The sequence below is a fragment of the Cajanus cajan genome, chromosome 1 (assembly GCF_000230855.2).
Source record: "Cajanus cajan strain Asha chromosome 1, NIPB_CcT2T_4, whole genome shotgun sequence".
NCBI lineage: Eukaryota > Viridiplantae > Streptophyta > Magnoliopsida > Fabales > Fabaceae > Cajanus > Cajanus cajan.
This window is the reverse complement of record NC_138517.1, coordinates 52,957,215-52,976,543: the sequence shown is the minus strand read 5'-3', so window position 1 is coordinate 52,976,543 and position 19,329 is coordinate 52,957,215. Positions and strand designations below refer to the sequence as shown.

Genomic DNA, 19,329 nt, shown 5'->3' with positions numbered 1-19,329 from the left:
TTGGAACATTTAGATTACAGTTAAAAACTGGATTTTATTTGGATTTATTTGAGACTTTTGTTATACTGTCTTTTAGGCGGAATTTAATTTCTATTTCTAGTTTGGACAAATTTGGTTTTTCTTGTTCATTTGGAAATAATAAATTTAGCCTCTATCAAAATTCAAATGTTGTTGGTTCTAGTTCTTTAATTGATAATTTATACTTACTAGATGTAGTTAGTTCCAATAAAGAAAATTTTCACATTGATTCTTGTGGTACGAAGCGTAAAATAAATGAGAACTCAGCCACCTTATGGCATAAGCGTTTAGGCCATATCTCTAAACAGAGAATTCAGAGGCTTGTGTCGGATGAGATTCTTGAACCCTTTGACTTGTCAGACTTTGAGGTTTGCGTTGAATGTATTAAGGGTTGTTCTTACCGGAATTTGACCGTAGGGGTGATCCGTCCAGTAAGATCGGTGAGCCTCCTTTGCTTGATGTATTGGTGCTCCAAGATGGGGGAGGTACCTGCAAAAGAGACTCCGATGCCAAAGTTAGGGTTTGTATGAGTAATAGTCTCGTATAAGTAATGCACGTACCTTGGAGTGAATTAGGTTTGCCTTGGGCCTTAGGCCTGAGGTGAGATATGTTATGGTGTAATATGGTTAAATGGGGGAGCCCGCCTGGGGGGGATCCCAGGGTTTTTAGTGTCGATTTACCTAGATACCGGGCTGACATCATCCAGCTATCTGTCTGAGGTCGCCCTTTGTTGATAATCCGAGCTCGGAGCCCGGATGCGAAGTACAGATAGTACACTAGCCCCCCGAGCTTTGAAGATCGTAGGTCGAGGAGCTAAGACCGGGCTCGCCAGTGGCCTTTCACATACGCTGAGGAGGTGCCATGTGTCACGACTGTTCATTTCTGGAAACGTGCGAGTGACGCACTAAAGGAAATGACGGTTACGCGATGATGGTTTGCAATTAATGTACCGTCAGGCGTGCCCTTTGGTCAACACGTGGCCTGGCCGTTTTGAATTTTGGGGAGAGGTTTTTCTTTTTCTCACGCCTCTTCTCCTTTTCACTGTACTCTTTTTGCGTCCTTCAGCTTCTTGTGCACGCTTCGTCTTCGCTTGTTCTCCGCCTCTATTTTCTTTGTCTTTCTTGATGGCTGGTTGTCATGGCGCTGGTTCTTCTACCCCTGCTAGGGGCAAAGCACGCGGTAAGGCGGTGGTTACCGGAAGGGGTGCCACTGAGGGAAAGGAGGTGCCTCCGCCCGGGGACTTAGAGTTGGGCGTCCCTGGCTACGAATGGGTAAAACGCGAAATGGCCAAGTTTGCAAGCGTTTTTGACTCGAGTTTGGAGGTTGACGCGCTCTGGGAGACGCATAGGATTTGTGACCCTTCTATTTCTCAGATGATCCGATTGGAGCCTTGTTCGGCTAGTGAAGGTGTGTATATGAAGAGGTCCGTTGGTCCTCCCTCCTTTTATGTGTATCAGACTTTTTTCAGGGACTTGGGCGTCTGCCTTCCTTTTACTCAGTTCGAATGCAACTTTTTGAACTACGTTAATGCGGCCCCCAGTCAGTTGCATCCCATTAGTTGGGGCTTTTTGAGGGCGTTCGAGGTTTTATGCACGGTTCTAGGGATGGAGGTGTCCCTTCGGGTTTTGCTCTCTTTCTACCAGTTGAAGGCGGGTGCCCCGCCGTATGGGACTCTTTCTTTGAATGGGGGTAAGGAGGGGGGTTTGTTTACTCCTTATTCCCAATCGTATAAAAACTATAGGCAAGAGTTTTTTCGAGTTACTCTTGTCGATGTCGACCCTTTGGAGGATGGGGGGTTCTACTTTGGCGGGCTGCCGAGGTTTTCCTTCTACTGGTGCCATGACCCATCTGGGTTTCATGGGGTGGACTCGTCGCAGCTGACGCCGTCGGAGACGACTATCGTTGATGCTTTGAAAGCGCTTCCTCGCCCGCTAGACTGCAAGCTCATCTTGTCGCTCGAGCGTTCGGCGCACAGGGAAAGAGATTTGGAGGGTGAGTGTTTGGTACTTCGTTTACACGTTAGGGTTTTATGCCTGCTGACGCGCTCTGTCCTTTGCTTTCAGGTATTATGGGAAAGGTCTTGTGGCGTGACTGAAAGCAGTGCCAGCGCTACAATGTCGTTGAGCTTAAGGCTCCTGGGACTCAGGGGGAGGGAGAGGTCTCTCCCCTGAAGGTTAATCGGAAAAGGAAGAGGGTCCCGAGGGAGGTTGGGGGAACCTCTATTCCTCGCGAGGTGGAGGAGGTTGTTGCTGGGGCCACCGACGTTGAGGTGGCTGGTTTGCCCAGGAGGCCTCTGCCTGAGAACTCGGGAGGTTTCCGAGGGGGAAGCGACAGCTGTCGAGCCTCTCGTCTCTCTTGCCGGGGTGTCGATCCGGGCTCCCGAACGAGTGGTTGGGACTGCTTGTCGATTACTTGCTTTTTCTTTTTACGCTCTCTTTCAGTTTCCTGAGTTGGGATTGTTTATTATAGGTGGAGACTGTTGCCGGGTCGTCCTCCCGGGTTGCTGGTCGGGTCGGTACGACTTCCGGAGTGAGGGTTCCGACCGTCGGGCGAATTGCCCCTGCTGTTGAGGTAAGGAGCGTGTGTTTGCGATCTTTTGATTTGCTGTTCCCGGGTTGTCCGTTGTTTTGCGGGACTTATACCTTTTCCTATACTTCTTTTGCAAGTGGGCAGGGCCACCGATGTTCTGAGAGTTCCGAGGTCGACAGCGGCGGGGGCCGATGTCCCTGGGGCAGAGCCGGGGGCTCCTGCCTCTGCTTCGGCCGATCCTCGCGGGGAGGGTCCTAGCTCTGGGGTCCCGACCTCTGCATCGTCGGCGAGGGGGCCTCCAAAACGTCCCTATCTTGCGTACCGCTACGCGCAGGAGGGCGCCCCGACGCGATTGGAGCACCTGAGCGCGTCAGAGGATATTGACTCCTTGTGGAGTGCTTCGTTGACACCCGAGAAATTTTTTTCGAGGGGGTCATTGAGCACGGCCGACCAGGCGATGCTCGAGTCTGCCGGGCCTATGGGGAGTTTTGATGCCGCTCAGATCTTCCTGCAGAGGGGCACGACCATTGTGGATTACTGTAAGCACAAGTGGTCACGGCAGCAAGAGGATCTAACGAAGCTGAGAGGCCGGGTGCAGCCCTTGGTGAAGGAGAATAAGGTTTTGGCTGCCGCCCTGTTTGAGGCGAAGATGTAGGGGGCCGAGCTCCGGGCGACCCGGGGGGATCTTGCCGAGGTCCGGGAATCATTAGGGGCCGCTCTGCGCACTAATGAGGGTTATGCTAGCCAGGTTCGCTCCTTGGAGGAGGAGGTAGCTTTCTTGAAGGGCGAGTTGGTATCTGTAACCGAGGAGCGTCTTCGCGACGAGGTGGTCCTCAGTAGTAAGGAGGAGGAGGTGGCCGCCCAGAGGGAAAGTCTTTCGGCTCTGGAGGCTGAGAATGCGACGTTGGAGAGGAGGCTTGAGGAAGTTGAACGTTCCGCCGTGGTGGAACACAAGAGGGGCTTCCTCAAGGCTGCTCGGCAGGCTAGGCTCCTCGCGTCGGGGTTCGACTTTTCCGGCATGCATTTGGAAAAGGTTGTTCGCTTCGGGCGGTTAGTCCGGGAGGATGATGTCGAGGAGAGTTCTAGTGACGATGCCTCTGTATAGGACAATTTTATTGTGCATATACTTTTGTATTTGTGTTTATGTATGGATCATGACTGTTGTACATGTGAGTTTTTATTCTGCACCTGTGTTTGGTTTTGGTATTTTACCTTGAATTTGTTGTGCCGAGACTCGAAGTCGTCTTTTTGTTTGACGGCGTGTTTCAAGAGTTCGGGCTTGTCTTTCGTAATGTCGGGGTTCGAATTCAACCTCGGGTGAGCGTGTCGGGGTTTGTACCCGGCTTCTAGTAATCATGGTCAGGTTTATTTTCGACTTTTAATAACTGCGATGAGGTTTGTTATCGTCCTCTAATGAGTGTCACGTGGTTCGTTGTAGCCCTCTAATGGACGTAACGAGGTTCGTTTTCGACCTCTAATAAACGTAATGAGGTTCGTTCTCGACCTCTAATGGGTGTAATGAGGTTCATTTTCGACCTCTGATAAATGTAATGAGGTTCGTTCTTGACCTCTGATGGGCGTAATGAGGTTCGTTTTCAACCTCTAATGAACGTAACGAGGTTCGTTCTCGACCTCTAATGGACGTAGTGAGGTTCGTTTTCGACCTCTAATGAACGTAATAAGGTTCGTTCTCGACCTCTAATGGGCGTAATGAGGTTCGTTTTCGACCTCTAATGAATGTAACGAGGTTCGTTCTCGACCTTTAATGGACGTAGTGAGGTTCGTTTTCGACCTCTAATAGACGTAATGAGGTTCGTTCTCGACCTCTAATAAACGTAATGAGGTTCGTTTTCGACCTCTAATGGGCGTGATGAGGTTATGAAAGTAAGAGAGTGCGAGTAAAAAGGAGTGAGTCATTTTATTGACAAAAACTGTGTGCCTCGTTAAAAACCCTCTAAGCCAGTATGTTCTTCCTGAGGTGGGAAAAGAGTGCACCGTTTATTTCTACAAGACTTAACTGAAGTAAAATTTGAGGTGGGTGGCATTCCAAGTTCGCGGTACGGGCTTTTCGCTGAGCTCCTCTAATCGGTAGGCTCCGTTTTCCAGGTTTTCTGCAACTCGGAACGGGCCGCCCCAAGTGGGTGCGAACTTCCCATCTGACACGTCTTTTCGTGCTTCTCCCAGTAGTCGCCATACCAAGTCGCCTGCTCTGAAAGAGCGGGGTCTCACCCGGGAATTGTATCTTCGGGAAGCTCAGAGTTTGCAGGCCTCTTCATGAATTTGGGCTTCGTCTCTGAGCTCGTCCAATAAGTCGAGGTCGGTTGCCAGTTCGTGGGTGTTTTGCTCGCTGTTGAAGACTTGGCGTCGGTGGGACGTTTGTCCGACTTCGACTGAGATCATTGCGTCGGCCCCGTAAGTTAGCCTGTAAGGTGTTTCTTGCGTGGTTGACTGGGGGGTGTAGTGATATGCCCAAAGGATGCTAGGAAGCATGTCAGGCCACTGCCCTTTTGCGTTCCCCAGCCATTTTTTGAATTCTCGGAGGATGACCTTGTTGGCTGCTTTGGCCTGGCCGTTGGTTTGGGGGTGTTCCACCGAGGTCGGGAAGTGTTTGATTCCGAGCTCTCGGAAGAAGTCCTCGAATTCTTCTGCGATGAACTGTCGCCCATTGTCGGTGACGATGGTGTGGGGAATCCCGAATCTGCAAACAATGTTTTTCCATGTGAATTTTCGCACGTTCTCAGTGGTGATTTTGGCGAGTGGGCATGCCTCAATCCACTTGGTGAAATAGTCGATTGCCACCAGGAGGAATTTTAGTTGACCCTTTGCGGGGGGGGGGGGGGGGGGAAAGGCCCGAGGATGTCCATTCCCCATTGGGAGAAAGGCCATGCTGATATCATGTGGTGAAGGGCCTCAAGGGGTTGTCGGTGCGCGTTGCCAAATTGTTGGCACTCCTTGCACTTCTGGATGTAGTTTTGGCAGTCCGACTTCAGAGTGGGCCAGTAGTATCCAGCTCGGAGTACCTTGGCTGCCATTGAGCGTGCTCCGGAGTGCATTCCGCATATCCCCTAATGGATTTCCTTGACGACGTAGGCTGCTTGAGACGTGGTCAGGAATTTGAGTAGTGGAGTGGAAATCCCACGTTTGAATAATTCATCATCGATGATGATGAATTTGGCTGATCTCATTCTCACCTTTCGTGCATCGTATTGTCTTTGGGCAGGGTGCCCTCTTTCAGGTAGTTCGAGATATCTGCCATCCATCCTAGTTCTTCACTGTCGTTGACGATTTTGTCATCCAAGCTAGGTGAGTGCAAGGTTTCCTGGATGATGGTTCGGTGTTGACCGGGCCTTTTGGTGCTGGCAAGTTTTGATAGGAGGTTTGCTCTGGCGTTTTGTTCTCGCGGTACATGTTTTATGGAGAATTCGTCGAAAGACGAGATCTGTTGGGATGCGGTGTGGAAGTACCGCTGTAGAAGGGTGTCTTTTGCCTGGTATGTTCCACTGAGCTGTTCCACCATGAGTTTCGAGTCGCTGTTGCAGTTCACCCTTCGAGCTCTGAGATTGTGAGCTAACCTTAGTCCGGCGAGGAGCGCCTCGTACTCTGCCTGGTTATTGGTTACTTTGAAGCCGAACTTGAGGGATTTCTCCAGGGTGACTTGGTTTGGCCCTTCCAGAATGATGCCTGCACCCCCACCTTTGGAGTTGGAGGACCTGTCAACATGTAGGGTCCATGCCTGGGATTCCTCAGTAGTAGTTGGCGTGAACTCGGCTACGAAATCAGCTAAGCACTGGGCTTTCAAGGGTCCGCGACTTTCGTATTGGATGCCGAACTCGGATAGTTCTATCGACCAGGCAATCATACGTCCGGCGAGCTCAGGTTTTCGTAGAATTTGTGATGGAACTAGGTGAGGAGATTGATGATTCCTTCACTTGCTCCATGCTTAGGACCGTGAATGCTATTGAGGTTAAGACTCCAATGACTCTTTGAAGCTCCTTGAAGTGTTCTTCAATTGGAGAAGAAGCCTTGAAGTGGCTCGGTTACTCCTTAGCTTGAGGTAGAAGCTTAAGGAACCAAGGTAAGGTTGAAGCACCTTTGGAGAGAACTTAGGAGAGAAAGTTCTCTTCGGTTTTTGTGACTCTTGATTTAGAGAGAAAATTCAGATTTCATTTCTCAAATTGGTCAAAAGTGTTTTACAATCAAAGAATTACAAGTTTATAGGAGTAGGAAACTTAGAGAGCAAGCTAGTCTTGACCATGGTTCACTAGGAACCATGGTTGAGTCTAGATAAACCGTCCAAGGTCAAGAGGCTTGGAGAGCAAGCTTCTCACTTGGCTTGCTTGGTAAGCTAGCCAAGGAGAAGCTTGTGCTTCAAGCTTCCAAGCTTAAGAAACTCCATGAATTTTGTCCAAGTGTGAACACAAGTGTTCACACAAGTGTGAACACAAGTGTGAACACACTTCTAAGGTGGGTGGCTTCTTGGAATTAATTTACTCCTTTTGATTTGAAAATGGTTAATTTGGTTTAGTTAGGTTCATTCAATGGGAATGGAACCTAGCTAAATCAAATCTATGAAAAATTAGGAGTAAAATGAGTCCAATATGAAAAATTTAGCCTAGGACCACCTTTGGCTAAATTGCTAGGAGCACTCTCTAGCTTACTAAGGACACTCTCTAATTTGCTAATGCCACTCCTACTAGAAAACTAAGAAAAGAATGTATTTCTAGGTTAGGTTAAATGGAGTCAAAGTGTCCAAGTAACCTACCCTAGAATCAATATACAATAGCTACTAAAAAGGGAAATAAAGTGCCTTACAAATACAAAGGCAAAAATAACCTATACAAAAGAAACTATGTACAAGATATTTACAACATATGAAAAAGGTCTTCAAAATCATCCCATTCCTCTTGGTTCTTTTAATGTATCTCCTCTTGGATTCCTTGGCCTTGGCCATAGTCTATCATCCCCTCCCTCTTGAAAAGGATTTGACCTCAAATCTCGAGGGTCTTCATGATAATCATCCACACCTACAAATATATAATACCATTCATTAGAGGTGATATTGTCAATCAATAAATGTGAAAGGTATATCCTAAGAGGAATCCTTTCATAGAACCTAAAGAAATTGATGATACTAGACCTTCTAAAATAATGAATAGGATTCTCTCCTAAACATAGTCTAGGTATATTACTAAACCCTAAGAAAGTGCTAAAACTAAGACTATAACACACTAAAGACTTAATCCTAAAAACTAGAACATCTTGCCTAAAGTACCCTATGTGGTAACCTAGGCATTTCCTAGAAAATAAGGAAAATACTACTAAGAAATTTCCTAAACAATTTTGGATTATATTATTTGTTGGATAGTTATGAAAAGAATTTGTCACAAGGAACCTTGAAGGTTCAGATGTTATATCCAACAAATAATATATTCCATAAATTGGGTGCATTACTGACACAACTAAAGTAGGAAAAGTCCTACACAAACGAAGGCTATCTACCTTGGGCACCACCAAGGAAGTAGCATGAGAAGTGGAACTAAGTGAAGTCCACTTCTCCTTCACCAAATCTTGAAGTTGAGACTCTTTTTCTTTAAAAATAATGGATTTATGAATCTTCTCCTCAAGACTAGTGGCAAAATGAGGGCAAGAGTTAAGATCTTTATGAATAAAGAGAATTTTTTTCATAGGATTTTTAGTACTAAAACAATTCTCTTTAATCACAAATCCTTTAGAGGATATTTCTTCCTCTTTACTCTTCCCTGCACAAAGCTCTTTCTTTTTTTTCTATTTCTTCTTTTGTTTTGATTTTCATTTTTCTTCTTCTTTTGTGTTTTCTCATGTCTTCTTTCAATTTTTCTTCTTCTTGTTTAAGAATTCTCAACTTCTCATCTAGGATAGCAAGTTTAGCCTCTCTTTCAATTTTCTCCTTCTCTTTTTGAAAGGCCTCTTGCTTCTTCCATAGTTTAAGTGATTTTAGCTCTTTTGTTAAGTAAGAAATGCTTTTAGGAGAGCTATCACTTCCACTATAGTTGGATTGTTGAGACATTTTAAACAACAAGATTTTTTTTTCTCTTCACACAAGAATAGATTTTAAGAAAATAATATTTTTGAAGTGCTTAGACTTGGCACTTAGAGGTCTAAGAGTACAAATTGAACTATGGAGGGAGGTGAGCTACTATCGAGCCACTTAATAACCAAGCCTCTTCAAGTAAAAATCTCTAAATCCCTTTGTACTTTGCCTTGCACAAAATGTTTTCACAAAGTTCTTTTCAAAAGAAAAATAACAAGCAAGTGCCTAATGTGTACAATTAAGCAATGCAATCAAGACTTTGGAAACATAAATTTCTTGAAAACATAAATTGCTTAAAACATAAATGGCAGAAAACATAAATTGCTTGAAAACTTAAATGACTGAAAACATAAACTAGACGTTGAAAGCAAGTAAACCTAAGTGAGAGCTTGAAAGGTACCAAAGACCTTCAAGGACCACTCTCACAAGTACTACACGTGATTAGCTATAAGAGTTCTTAAGGAGAGATGGAGATACACCAAAGGCACTCCAAGACACTCCTTAACAAAGGCCTTGTACAAAAATTTAGAAAGCAAAATTACAAAGAAAATGAAATTCACTTTTTTTCTTCAAATGAAATGCAAATTCACACTCTAAATGAAATGTAAATTCACACTCAAATGAAATTAGTGGCTGCACCTAATTTTAAGAAAAACAAATTAGCCACTAATTAGAAGCAAATGTTAGTCACGGATTTTGTAAGGAGAAGTAGGTTTTAGAATCAAAAATTTCCGTCACTAAAATTTGTTCTAAATTTTCACAAAAAAATTTCACAATTAGCTTTGTTCTTTCTTGCTCCAATTCAGCCACCAACTGCAGCCTCACAAAGGTGTTTCACTCCTTTTTTTAGAAGTAACCTTGAGGTTAGTCACTTCTAGGTGTATTCAAGAACCTTGCCACCAAGAGAGAACAAACTCCCTAAGCAACCACCAAAGCCTTCAAGTAGATATCCCTTGCCTTGGCGTCTTGGAGGACTCGGCTGATGAAGTAGATAGGCGTCTGTGTCTTTTGGTGTTCTTGTATGATGACGGCGCTGATGGCGTTTTCTTCCACCGCCAGGTAGAGAGGGAGGTCGGTATTGTGATCCGGCCTCTGTAAGACTGGCGGAGTTGTGAGGAAGTTTTTGAAGCTTTGGAAAGCTTCTTCGCACTGATCTGTCCAAAGGAAGTTTTTTGGCTTTTTTAGCAGGGTAAAGATTGGCCCTGCTTTCTCCGCAAGTTTGGGGATGAAGCGGGATAGCGAGACTAGCCGTCCGGACAGGCGTTGAACCTCTTTTACCGTTTGTGGGCTTTGCATTTGTATGATGGCTTTGCACTTCTCGGGGTTGGCTTCGATTCCTCTGCTGGTGATCATGAAGCCGAGGAACTTACCCCCCTGGACGCCGAAGACACACTTCTCCGGGTTGAGGCGCATATTGTGCTTCCTGATCTGGGCGAACACCTCGGCGAGGTCAGAGGCGTGGTCCGTTGCTGAGATGGTTTTAACCACCATGTCGTCCACATAAACTTCCATGTTTCGCCCAATTTGGTGGTGGAATACTTTGTCCATCAGCCGCTGGTATGTTGCTCCCGCATTTTTGAGGCCGAAGGGCATCACCCGGTAACAGTAGTTGGTGTGGTCAGTGATGAAGGACGTGTGCACTTCATCAGGCGGGTACATCATTATCTGGTTGTACCCGGAGTAAGCGTCAAGGAAGTTGAGGAGGGCATGTCCGGAGGCTCCGTCGACTAACCTGTCGATGCTCGGCAAGGGGTATGAGTCCTTGGGGCATGCTTTGTTGAGGTCGGTATAGTCGACGCACATACGCCACTTTCCCGAGTGCTTCTTTACTAGGACCACGTTTGCCAGCCATGTAGTGTACCTGACTTCACGGATGAAGCTGGCGTTGAGCAACTTCTGCATTTCGACGATGACGGCTTCTCGTCTTTCGCCACTGACCTTCCTCTTTCTCTGGGCGACTGGTTTTGCCTCCTTATGTATTGCTAATCTGTGGCAGATGAAGTCGACGTCTATGCTGGGCATGTCAGCGCTAGATCAGGCGAAGGGGTCGGCGTTCTTGAGGATCTCCGCTTGGAGTTGCTGTCGTAGTTTAGGGGTTAATTGCCGGCTGATCTTTGTGGTTTGTCCAGGGAGTTTCCCGATTTGAAGGTCATCGAGCTCATCGACGGGGCTGGGTCGTTCGTCATGAGCGTCGAATCTCGGGTCGAGATCGGTGATTTCTTCGTGGTCGGTGTGAGCCAGAGCGGTAAGGTCATTCTTGCGCTGTTCGCTCGGTGAGACGGTTTCCAGGTTTTCTACGTAGCATTGTCGCGCTACTTGTTGGTTTGCTCTGATGGAGATGATCTTCCCATCGTGCCCTGGAAATTTCATGGTGAGGTGCGGGGTGGACACCACCGCCCCGAGCTGATTTAGGGTTGGTCTGCTGATGATGACGTTATAGGAGGTGTCGGCTTCCACGAGTAGGTATCGTACCAGGACCTTTCTGGAAACCGGGGGTGCTCTGAAAGTCGTCAGTAGGTCTACATATCCCCGAGTGTGAATGCCTTTCCCTGCAAAACTGACTAGAGGTTCGGTATGAGGTTGTATGAGAGAGTGGGGGATGTCTAACCTGAGGAATGTTGGCCAGTATAGGATGTCGACCGAGCTTCCTTGGTCGACCAAGGTCTTGCGAACTTCCCAATTGGCCAATGCCACAGCTATGACCATGGGATCGTCTTGATTTCGGCTGACCCCGACATAGTCTTCGTCGGTGAAAGTTATCACTGGCGAGTTCCGATGTAAAGCGCAGGTGGCGGAGTGTACGCGGTTGACCTTGCGCAGGTGTTTTTTCCGGGACGAGCTGCTGGCGCCGCCTCCTGCGAAGCCTCCTGCGATTATACCGACTAATCGGTTTAGGGGAGTTGACCCCGCTTCCTGGCCTGCCTCATCTCGCGCGGTCCCGCTGGGGTCGAGTTGAGGGTCGGAGGGGCGATCAGGGTGTCGCCATCGAGTTTGAATGCGAGCTTTTGTGTTTTCTGCGTTCAAGGTTTGTAGGTCGACTTTGCTGGTCGGGCTTCTTAAGGCTGTATTGTCGCCGTTCATGGTGGTTGAGTGCTCGTCTGGTACGGTTGCTGGTAGGAACCGTACAGGTGGCCGATAAGAGCTATCTTGATCGGCCCCACGGTGGGCGCCAAATGTTCTTACCGGAATTTGACCGTAGGGGTGATCCGTCCAGTAAGATCGGTGAGCCTCCTTTGCTTGATGTATTGGTGCTCCAAGATGGGGGAGGTACCTGCAAAAGAGACTCCGATGCCAAAGTTAGGGTTTGTATGAGTAATAGTCTCGTATAAGTAATGCACGTACCTTAGAGTGAATTAGGTTTGCCTTGGGCCTTGGGCCTGAGGTGAGATATGTTATGGTGTAATATGGTTAAATGGGGGAGCCCGCCTGGGGCGGGATCCCAGGGTTTTTAGTGTCGATTTACCTAGATACCGGGCTGACGTCATCCAGCTATCTGTCTGAGGTCGCCCCTTGTTGATAATCCGAGCTCGAAGCCCGGATGCGAAGTACGGATAGTACAAGGGTAAACAAACAAATTCTAGAAAATTAGGTGCCGAAAGGGCTAAGGACTGTAGACCCCTAAAATTGTCCGGGTCGGAAATAAGACTCGAAGACTCTCAAAGATCAAAGGAAAGTCAGCCAGAAGGACTCCCAGAAGACCATAGGATGACTATCTGTAGGTTTAGAGGTCTTAGAGTAGCCAAAAATAAGAAAGTGGGAGGTTTGGAGCTCAATACGGCCTCCTTGGAGTTCAGTACGGCCGTACTGCACATTTTGTACTACAATACGGCCGTACTGAAACCAATACGGCCGTATTGAAGTTTCTGTATTTCAATACGGCCGTACTGAATTCAATACGGCCGTATTGAAGTACAAAAACTCAATACGGGCCGTATTGATCCCAAGGGCCGTACTGCGCCTCATCCCTATAAATAGGACGTCATTTGGACGTCATTTGACACTTTTACACACAGTTTTGACTCCCTCCTTGAGTATTCTGGGGTTTTTGAGCAGTGTTCTGCCCTAGAAATCTCTCTGGGAGTCGATCCGACGAAGTTCTTGAGTCACGAGCCATTTGCTTGAGTCTCGAACTTAGTCGAAGGGAAATCTTTTGGATTTCCATAGTAAAAATTATTTTTTAGGAAGGAGCTGTAGACCCCTAAAATTGTCCGGGTCGGAAATAAAGCTTGAAGACTCTCGAAGACTGAAGGATAATCAGCCAGAAGGACTCCTCGAAGGCCCTAGGAGGGTTCTCTGTAGGTCTAGAGGTCTTAGAATAGCTAAAAATAAGGAAGTGGAGGGAAAAAGCCCAATACGGCCGTACTGAACTTAATACGGCCGTATTGAAGCTTCAATACGGCCGTACTGAAGTCAGTACAACCGTATTGACACTTCAATACGACCACTGCGAACTCAATACGGGCGTATTGAAATTTCTGACTTTCAATACGACCGTATTGAACTCCAATACGACCGTATTGAAGTTCAAAAATTTCAATACGGCCGTATTGGCCCTGTAGGCCGTACTGCGCCTATTCCCTATAAATATGACGTCAATTGGACGTCATTCCACACTTTTTCACACAGTTTTGACTCCCTCCTTGAGTATTCTGGGGTTTTTGAGCAGTGTTCTGCCCTAGAAATCTCTCTGGGAGTCGATCCGACGAAGTTCTTGAGCCCCGAGCCATTTTGCTTGAGGATCGAACCTAGTCGAGGGGAAATCTTTTTGATTCCCTTAGTAAAAAATTTTGTTCTAGGAGAGCGAGGAGCGGGCTTGTAGAGCGAGGGAACGCCAAAACGCTTCCCAGTTCTTTCAATATATAAAAGCACGCTTCAAGAGGTTTCCCTTCAATCCTTCCTTTTACTGCTTTCTGTGTGCATATTTAAACTGTCATCATGTAGATAGTCAATTTATAATTGCTTAGAATAAATAGGGGTAATTTAGTAATTTTATACTGTTCTTTTAAAAATAATCTGTTATAGGGAACCCGAAAGGGGCGCCGTGGGGTGCTAACACCTTCCCCACGCGTAACCGACTCCCTTACCCAACTCTGGTTGTAGTGGCCAAAGTTGATTTTTAAATCAATTGCCTTATCCCTTTTTCCAATGTTTTGAGTAAAACATTGGTGGCGACTCCACGAACCCTCCTTTTGCGAAAACCACTAAACCATGGAGGGTCCCGCTTGGGATTAATATGGATTAGTGAGACTTTTAATAAATAAATTGGATAAGATCGACAAGGTCTCAGTTTGAGAACAAGTCGTTCTAATAATCCAATACATTTTCAAAACCAAAATAAATGAGTCCAACCATCCTTCGCGAATGCCGAAAGCCCGTTTCGGGCCGGTGGCGACAGATGGCGACTCCACTGGGGAAGCCTGAGAGTCAGTCCCATTTAGTGACAGATTATTTTTAACAAATAGTTAAAATTACTTTATTACCCCTCACTTGTATGATAACATGTTTATCTATTTGGCTTTAATAACTGTTGTATGTTTAATTTTCCACAAATGTTTGAAATAAAATTGCACACAAACCTTTGCACACAACAGTTCCCTCTATACCCGGGGGCATGAGTGGTAATCCATAGGGAGTGGATGTTAGTACGGCCGGTTGATGGGTTTATAGGAGCCTATGAGACCGTTGTCGGAAAACATCACTCAAGGTGATAACCATGAACTTGAGTCCGACGGTGCGTTGGAACTTTCCATCGACCTACGACAAGAGGAATTGGGTCCCTATAATGGGGGCACCTTGGGGGCCTTTGACCAAGTGAGAACAGTTAGATCCTCCTTGAATATGCACTTTTCTGCAGGAGACCCCTACCTCGTAATTTGCTCGTGACTGTTCGTGGATGAGTGAATTGTTTGTGTAAATGCTTATGTGCAATTGTTTGTGCATTAATAAATAACCTCGTGATAAGGTCTAAAAATAATCCCCATGCATAAAAAACCATGACATGAGAGGAAAGACCATGTGTGAAAATATAATAAAAGTGAGGAGCATGTACATCATTACCAATAAGACATCATGCATCCTCATGAAAACATACATTTTAGGATCACCAATACCTCTTGACATGAGTGAAAGAGACCCATGACTATAGAGTTTCTCCGTTGGGGAGAAATCATAGATAAAGAAGGGTGGTAAACTTCCGTCTTAAAAAGGCAGCGCCTTAAAGATGGAGGTTTATCAAGCTCATGTTAAAGAGTGTATGCATTCCATAAAATAAACTAACTAAACATTCATTTTAGAAAGTGGCTGGTCATCTCTCTGTCCTTACGCGCGCACGGAAAATCAAGAAAATGGAAGCATTGGAGGAGCAAAACAAGAAGCTCACAACCGAGCTTTCACAGCTTAAAGAGCAGATGGCGCAAATGATGGAACTCATGCGTCATCACAATATCCATGATTCTCATCATAGTGATCATGGGTCCCATCATGAGGGAGAGGAAGAAGAGCATGAAAAAGATCCTCCAAACGCCGTACCCCTTGGGGCAGGAATTATTATAAAAGAGCCCGAGGTCTCAAAGGAACAATTCCATGCCCTCGAGGATCGGCTAAGGGCTATGGAGGGGCATGACTTTGACATTAAGGACGCCGCCGACATGTGTTTAGTGAGGGACATTCAATTCCCTCCTAAATTTAAAGTGCCAGATTTCCCAAAGTACGTGGGATCGACTTGCCCTAAAAGTCATCTCACCATGTACTGTCGCAAGATGGCTGCATATGCCACAAATGAAAAGCTCTTGATCCACTGCTTTCAAGAGAGCTTAGCTGAAACTGCACTTAACTGGTATATGCAACTAGATGGAAATCTAGTTCACACATGGAGGCAGTTGGCCGACGCCTTCCTCAAGCGCTATAAATACAACATCGACCTAACACCCGATAGGTCAGATCTTCAAGCCTTGAGTAAAAAGAACGATGAATCCTTCAAGGCATACGCCCAACGTTGGAGGGAGTTGGCGGCACAGATAGAGCCCCCGCTGTCGGATAAGGAGACGGTGTCCTTATTCATCAACTCGTTGACTGGTCCCTATTACGATAAAATGATAGGGAACACAACGACACTCTTCTCGGACATCATCACCATTGGAGAAAGGGTGGAACAAGGACTTAAAAGTGGAAAGCTGGCTAAGCCTTCCCAACCATATGAAGCTAAGAAGGCCTTTGGGAAGAAGAAAGAAGGAGGAGTCAACGCTGTAACCATTGCTCCGTCTTCTTCCGCTTCGAAGTCAGGAAAATCGCAATACAACTCTGTGAAGAAGTTTGACAAACTTCCGACCACTTATAGCGATCTCCTGCCGAAGCTAGTAGAGGCGCGTCTTATTGCTTACATTCCACCAAAGAAGGTGAATCCACCCTACCCCGATTGGTACAATCCACAAGACAAATGTCTATACCATTCGGGGGCACAGGGGCATTCAACGGAGAACTGCCGAGCTCTCAAGTATAAGGTCCAAGACCTTATCGACGCTGGGTGGGTCACTTTCGATTCGACGGCGCCCGACGTGAGCAAGAATCCTCTACCGCAGCAGGAGTAGAGAGAAGGGCAAGCCATGATAGGGCCCCTCCACATTTTTTCTTTTAGGGACTCATGATCAGTACCCGAGATCATGAGGATCTTTTCATGTAAATAAAGGGTTTTATACAGTTTTACACTCATATATCAATAAAAAGGCATTTTTCACACATTATTCTCTCATTTTGTTCTATTCTCTCTCTCTCATTAATATTAATAAACTCTAAACCTAAACAGAACCAATAAATAATTATGTCTGTGATTGCTCGCTCTGACCGGGATCCGAAAGCCGAAGGTGAATGGGTTGAGCTGGACAGTAATGAGGAGACCATCTCTCCGGATCTGCAAAGACTGCTAGATCAAGAAGCTCGTCTACTCCAACCGAATCAAGAAGAATTGGAGACCGTGAATTTGGGGCAGGGTCAAGAATTGAAAGAGGTCAACATTGGGACCCGTATCAGTGATGGAATAAAAACGCAATTAATTCAATTATTGAGGGAATACAAGGACGTATTTGCATGGTCGTACCATGATATGCCCGGGTTGGACTCCAACATCGTCGAACACAAGTTGCCCTTAAAAGAGGGGTTTCGACCCATTAAGCAAAAGCTTCGACGAATCAAGCCCGAATGGTCCTTAAAGATTAAGGAGGAGGTGGAAAAACAATTGGACGCGGGATTCTTGGTTGTATCCCAGTATCCCGAATGGCTGGCTAACATTGTGCCAGTCGTCAAAAAGAATGGGAAGGTTAGAGTGTGTGTTGATTATAGGGATTTGAATCGTGCCAGTCCAAAGGACGATTTTCCCCTGCCCCACATCGATACACTTGTGGATCACACCGCCACAAACACACTCTATTCCTTTATGGATGGATACTCGGGGTATAATCAAATCAAGATGAATATAGAAGACCGCGAGAAAACTTCTTTCATTACACCCTGGGGAACTTTCTGCTACAGGGTGATGCCTTTCGGACTTAAAAATGCGGGGGCCACCTACCAACGAGCGATGGTGACTCTATTCCACGGTATGATCCACAAAGAAATTGAAGTATACGTGGATGACATGATCGCAAAGTCAAAAGACGAAATGGACCACATCCAATATTTGAGAAAATTATTCAATCGGCTTCGTAAGTATCAGCTTAAGCTAAACCCGGCTAAGTGTACTTTCGGAGTTCGGTCGGGTAAGCTTCTTGGGTTCATCGTCAGTGAAAAAGGCATAGAGGTTGACCCCGATAAAGTAAAGGCAATAATGGAAATGCCTCCTCCTAAAACTGAGAAAGAAATTAGAGGATTCCTCGGCAGGGTGAACTACGTCGCAAGGTTCATCGCACAGTTGACTGACACGTGCAAACCAATATTCAAGCTGTTGCGCAAGAATCATTCCGAAACTTGGGATGAGAATTGTCAACGAGCTTTTGACAAGGTCAAACAGTGCTTGGCCAATCCACCAATATTGGTGCCACCTGTCGAGGGAAGGCCATTAATCCTCTATCTGACAGTGCTTGATGAGTCCATGGGAGCCGTGCTAGGGCAACAGGACGAAACTGGAAAGAAAGAACAAGCCATCTACTACCTGAGCAAAAAGTTCCTTGATTATGAAACCCGCTACACGCCATTAGAAAAGACTTGCTGTGCGTTGGCGTGGGCAACACAAAGGCTCAGGCAGTACATGATAAGGCATACTACTTGGTTGGTTTCCAAAATGGACCCAATTAAGTACGTGTTCGACAAGCCAATAATCACTGGGAAGATCGCCCGATGGCAAGTACAATTATCAGAATTCGACATCATACATGTCACACAAAAAGCCATCAAAGGCAGTACCCTAGCTGATTATCTAGCACATGGGCCGACCAATGATTATCAATCCCTTCAGGATGATTTCCCCGATGAACATATAATGAGTATACAACATGAAGATCCCAAGAACGATGCGTGGACCATGTATTTTGATGGAGCCTCCAACATGCTTGGACAGGGGATTGGGACAGTGTTAATCTCCCCACAAGGAAAGCATATCCCTCTAACAGCAAGACTCAATTTCGACTGTACAAATAATATGGCCGAATACGAGGCTTGCGCGTTAGGAATCCAAGCGGCTATCAACAATGGTATCCTCAAACTCAAAGTATTTGGAGATTCGGCTTTAGTCATCCATCAGCTACGAGGTGACTGGGAAGTCCGAAATCCTAAACTGATACCATATGTTGAGCATATCAAAGATTTGACACAATTCTTCCAAAGTATCATCTTTGAATACATTCCAAGGGAGGAGAATCAGTTTGCTGACGCCCTTGCTACGCTCTCATCGATGTTCGCCTTGGATAAGGAGCATGAAATGCCCATCATCAATATCCGGCGGCACGATAAGCAAGCGTTCTGCCTACTGATAGATGAAGCTGTTGACGATCATCCATGGTTCCATGACATCAAACAATATCTGTCAAAAGGGGAATATCCTGATATGGCCAGCGATAATGATAAAAAGCATATCCGAAGAAGGGCCATGGGATTTCTGTTGATTGGAGAAACCCTCTACAAAAAGAATTATGACTCGGTCTTATTGAGATGTATAGACCAAGTCGAAGCTCAAAATGTAATCAAAGAAATACATGAGGGGGTTTTCGGTACCCATATTCCCGGGCCTGCAATGGCTAAGAAAATCCTCAGAGCAGGATATTATTGGTCGACCATTGAAAGGGATTGTTACCAATACGTCCGGAAATGCCACAAGTGTCAAGCATATGCCGACAACATTCATGTCCCACCAACGCCACTTAATGTTTTGGCTTCACCATGGCCATTCGCAATGTGGGGCATGGATGTTATTGGACCCATCGAGCCAAAGGCATCCAATGGACATAGGTTCATCCTTGTGCCCATTGACTATTTCACCAAATGGGTAGAAGCGGCATCGTATGCTCATGTGACCCGAAAGGTGGTAACATCTTTTATCAGAAAGAATATCATATGCAGATACGGTATTCCCGAAAAAATCATCACTGATAATGGATCCAATTTGAACAATAAGATGGTGGAAGAACTGTGCAAAGAGTTCAAAATTCAGCACCACAACTCTTCCCCATACCGACCAAAGATGAATGGGGTAGTTGAGGCAGCCAATAAGAATATCAAGAAGATAG

The 19,329-nt window shown here is 46.0% G+C and overlaps 1 protein-coding gene across 1 annotated transcript; it reads right to left on the bottom strand.

Annotated features, from left to right (window-relative positions):
• Positions 1–4,800: 4,800 nt before the first annotated feature.
• LOC145954881 (uncharacterized) lies at positions 4,801–6,406 on the bottom strand. The gene is made up of 2 exons (XM_083069568.1): positions 5,739–6,406; positions 4,801–5,245 (listed from the first exon to the last, which is right to left on the bottom strand). The coding sequence occupies exons 1-2, from the start codon at positions 6,404–6,406 to the stop codon at positions 4,801–4,803; spliced, it is 1,113 nt and encodes a 370-aa protein (XP_082925694.1).
• Positions 6,407–19,329: the final 12,923 nt, after the last annotated feature.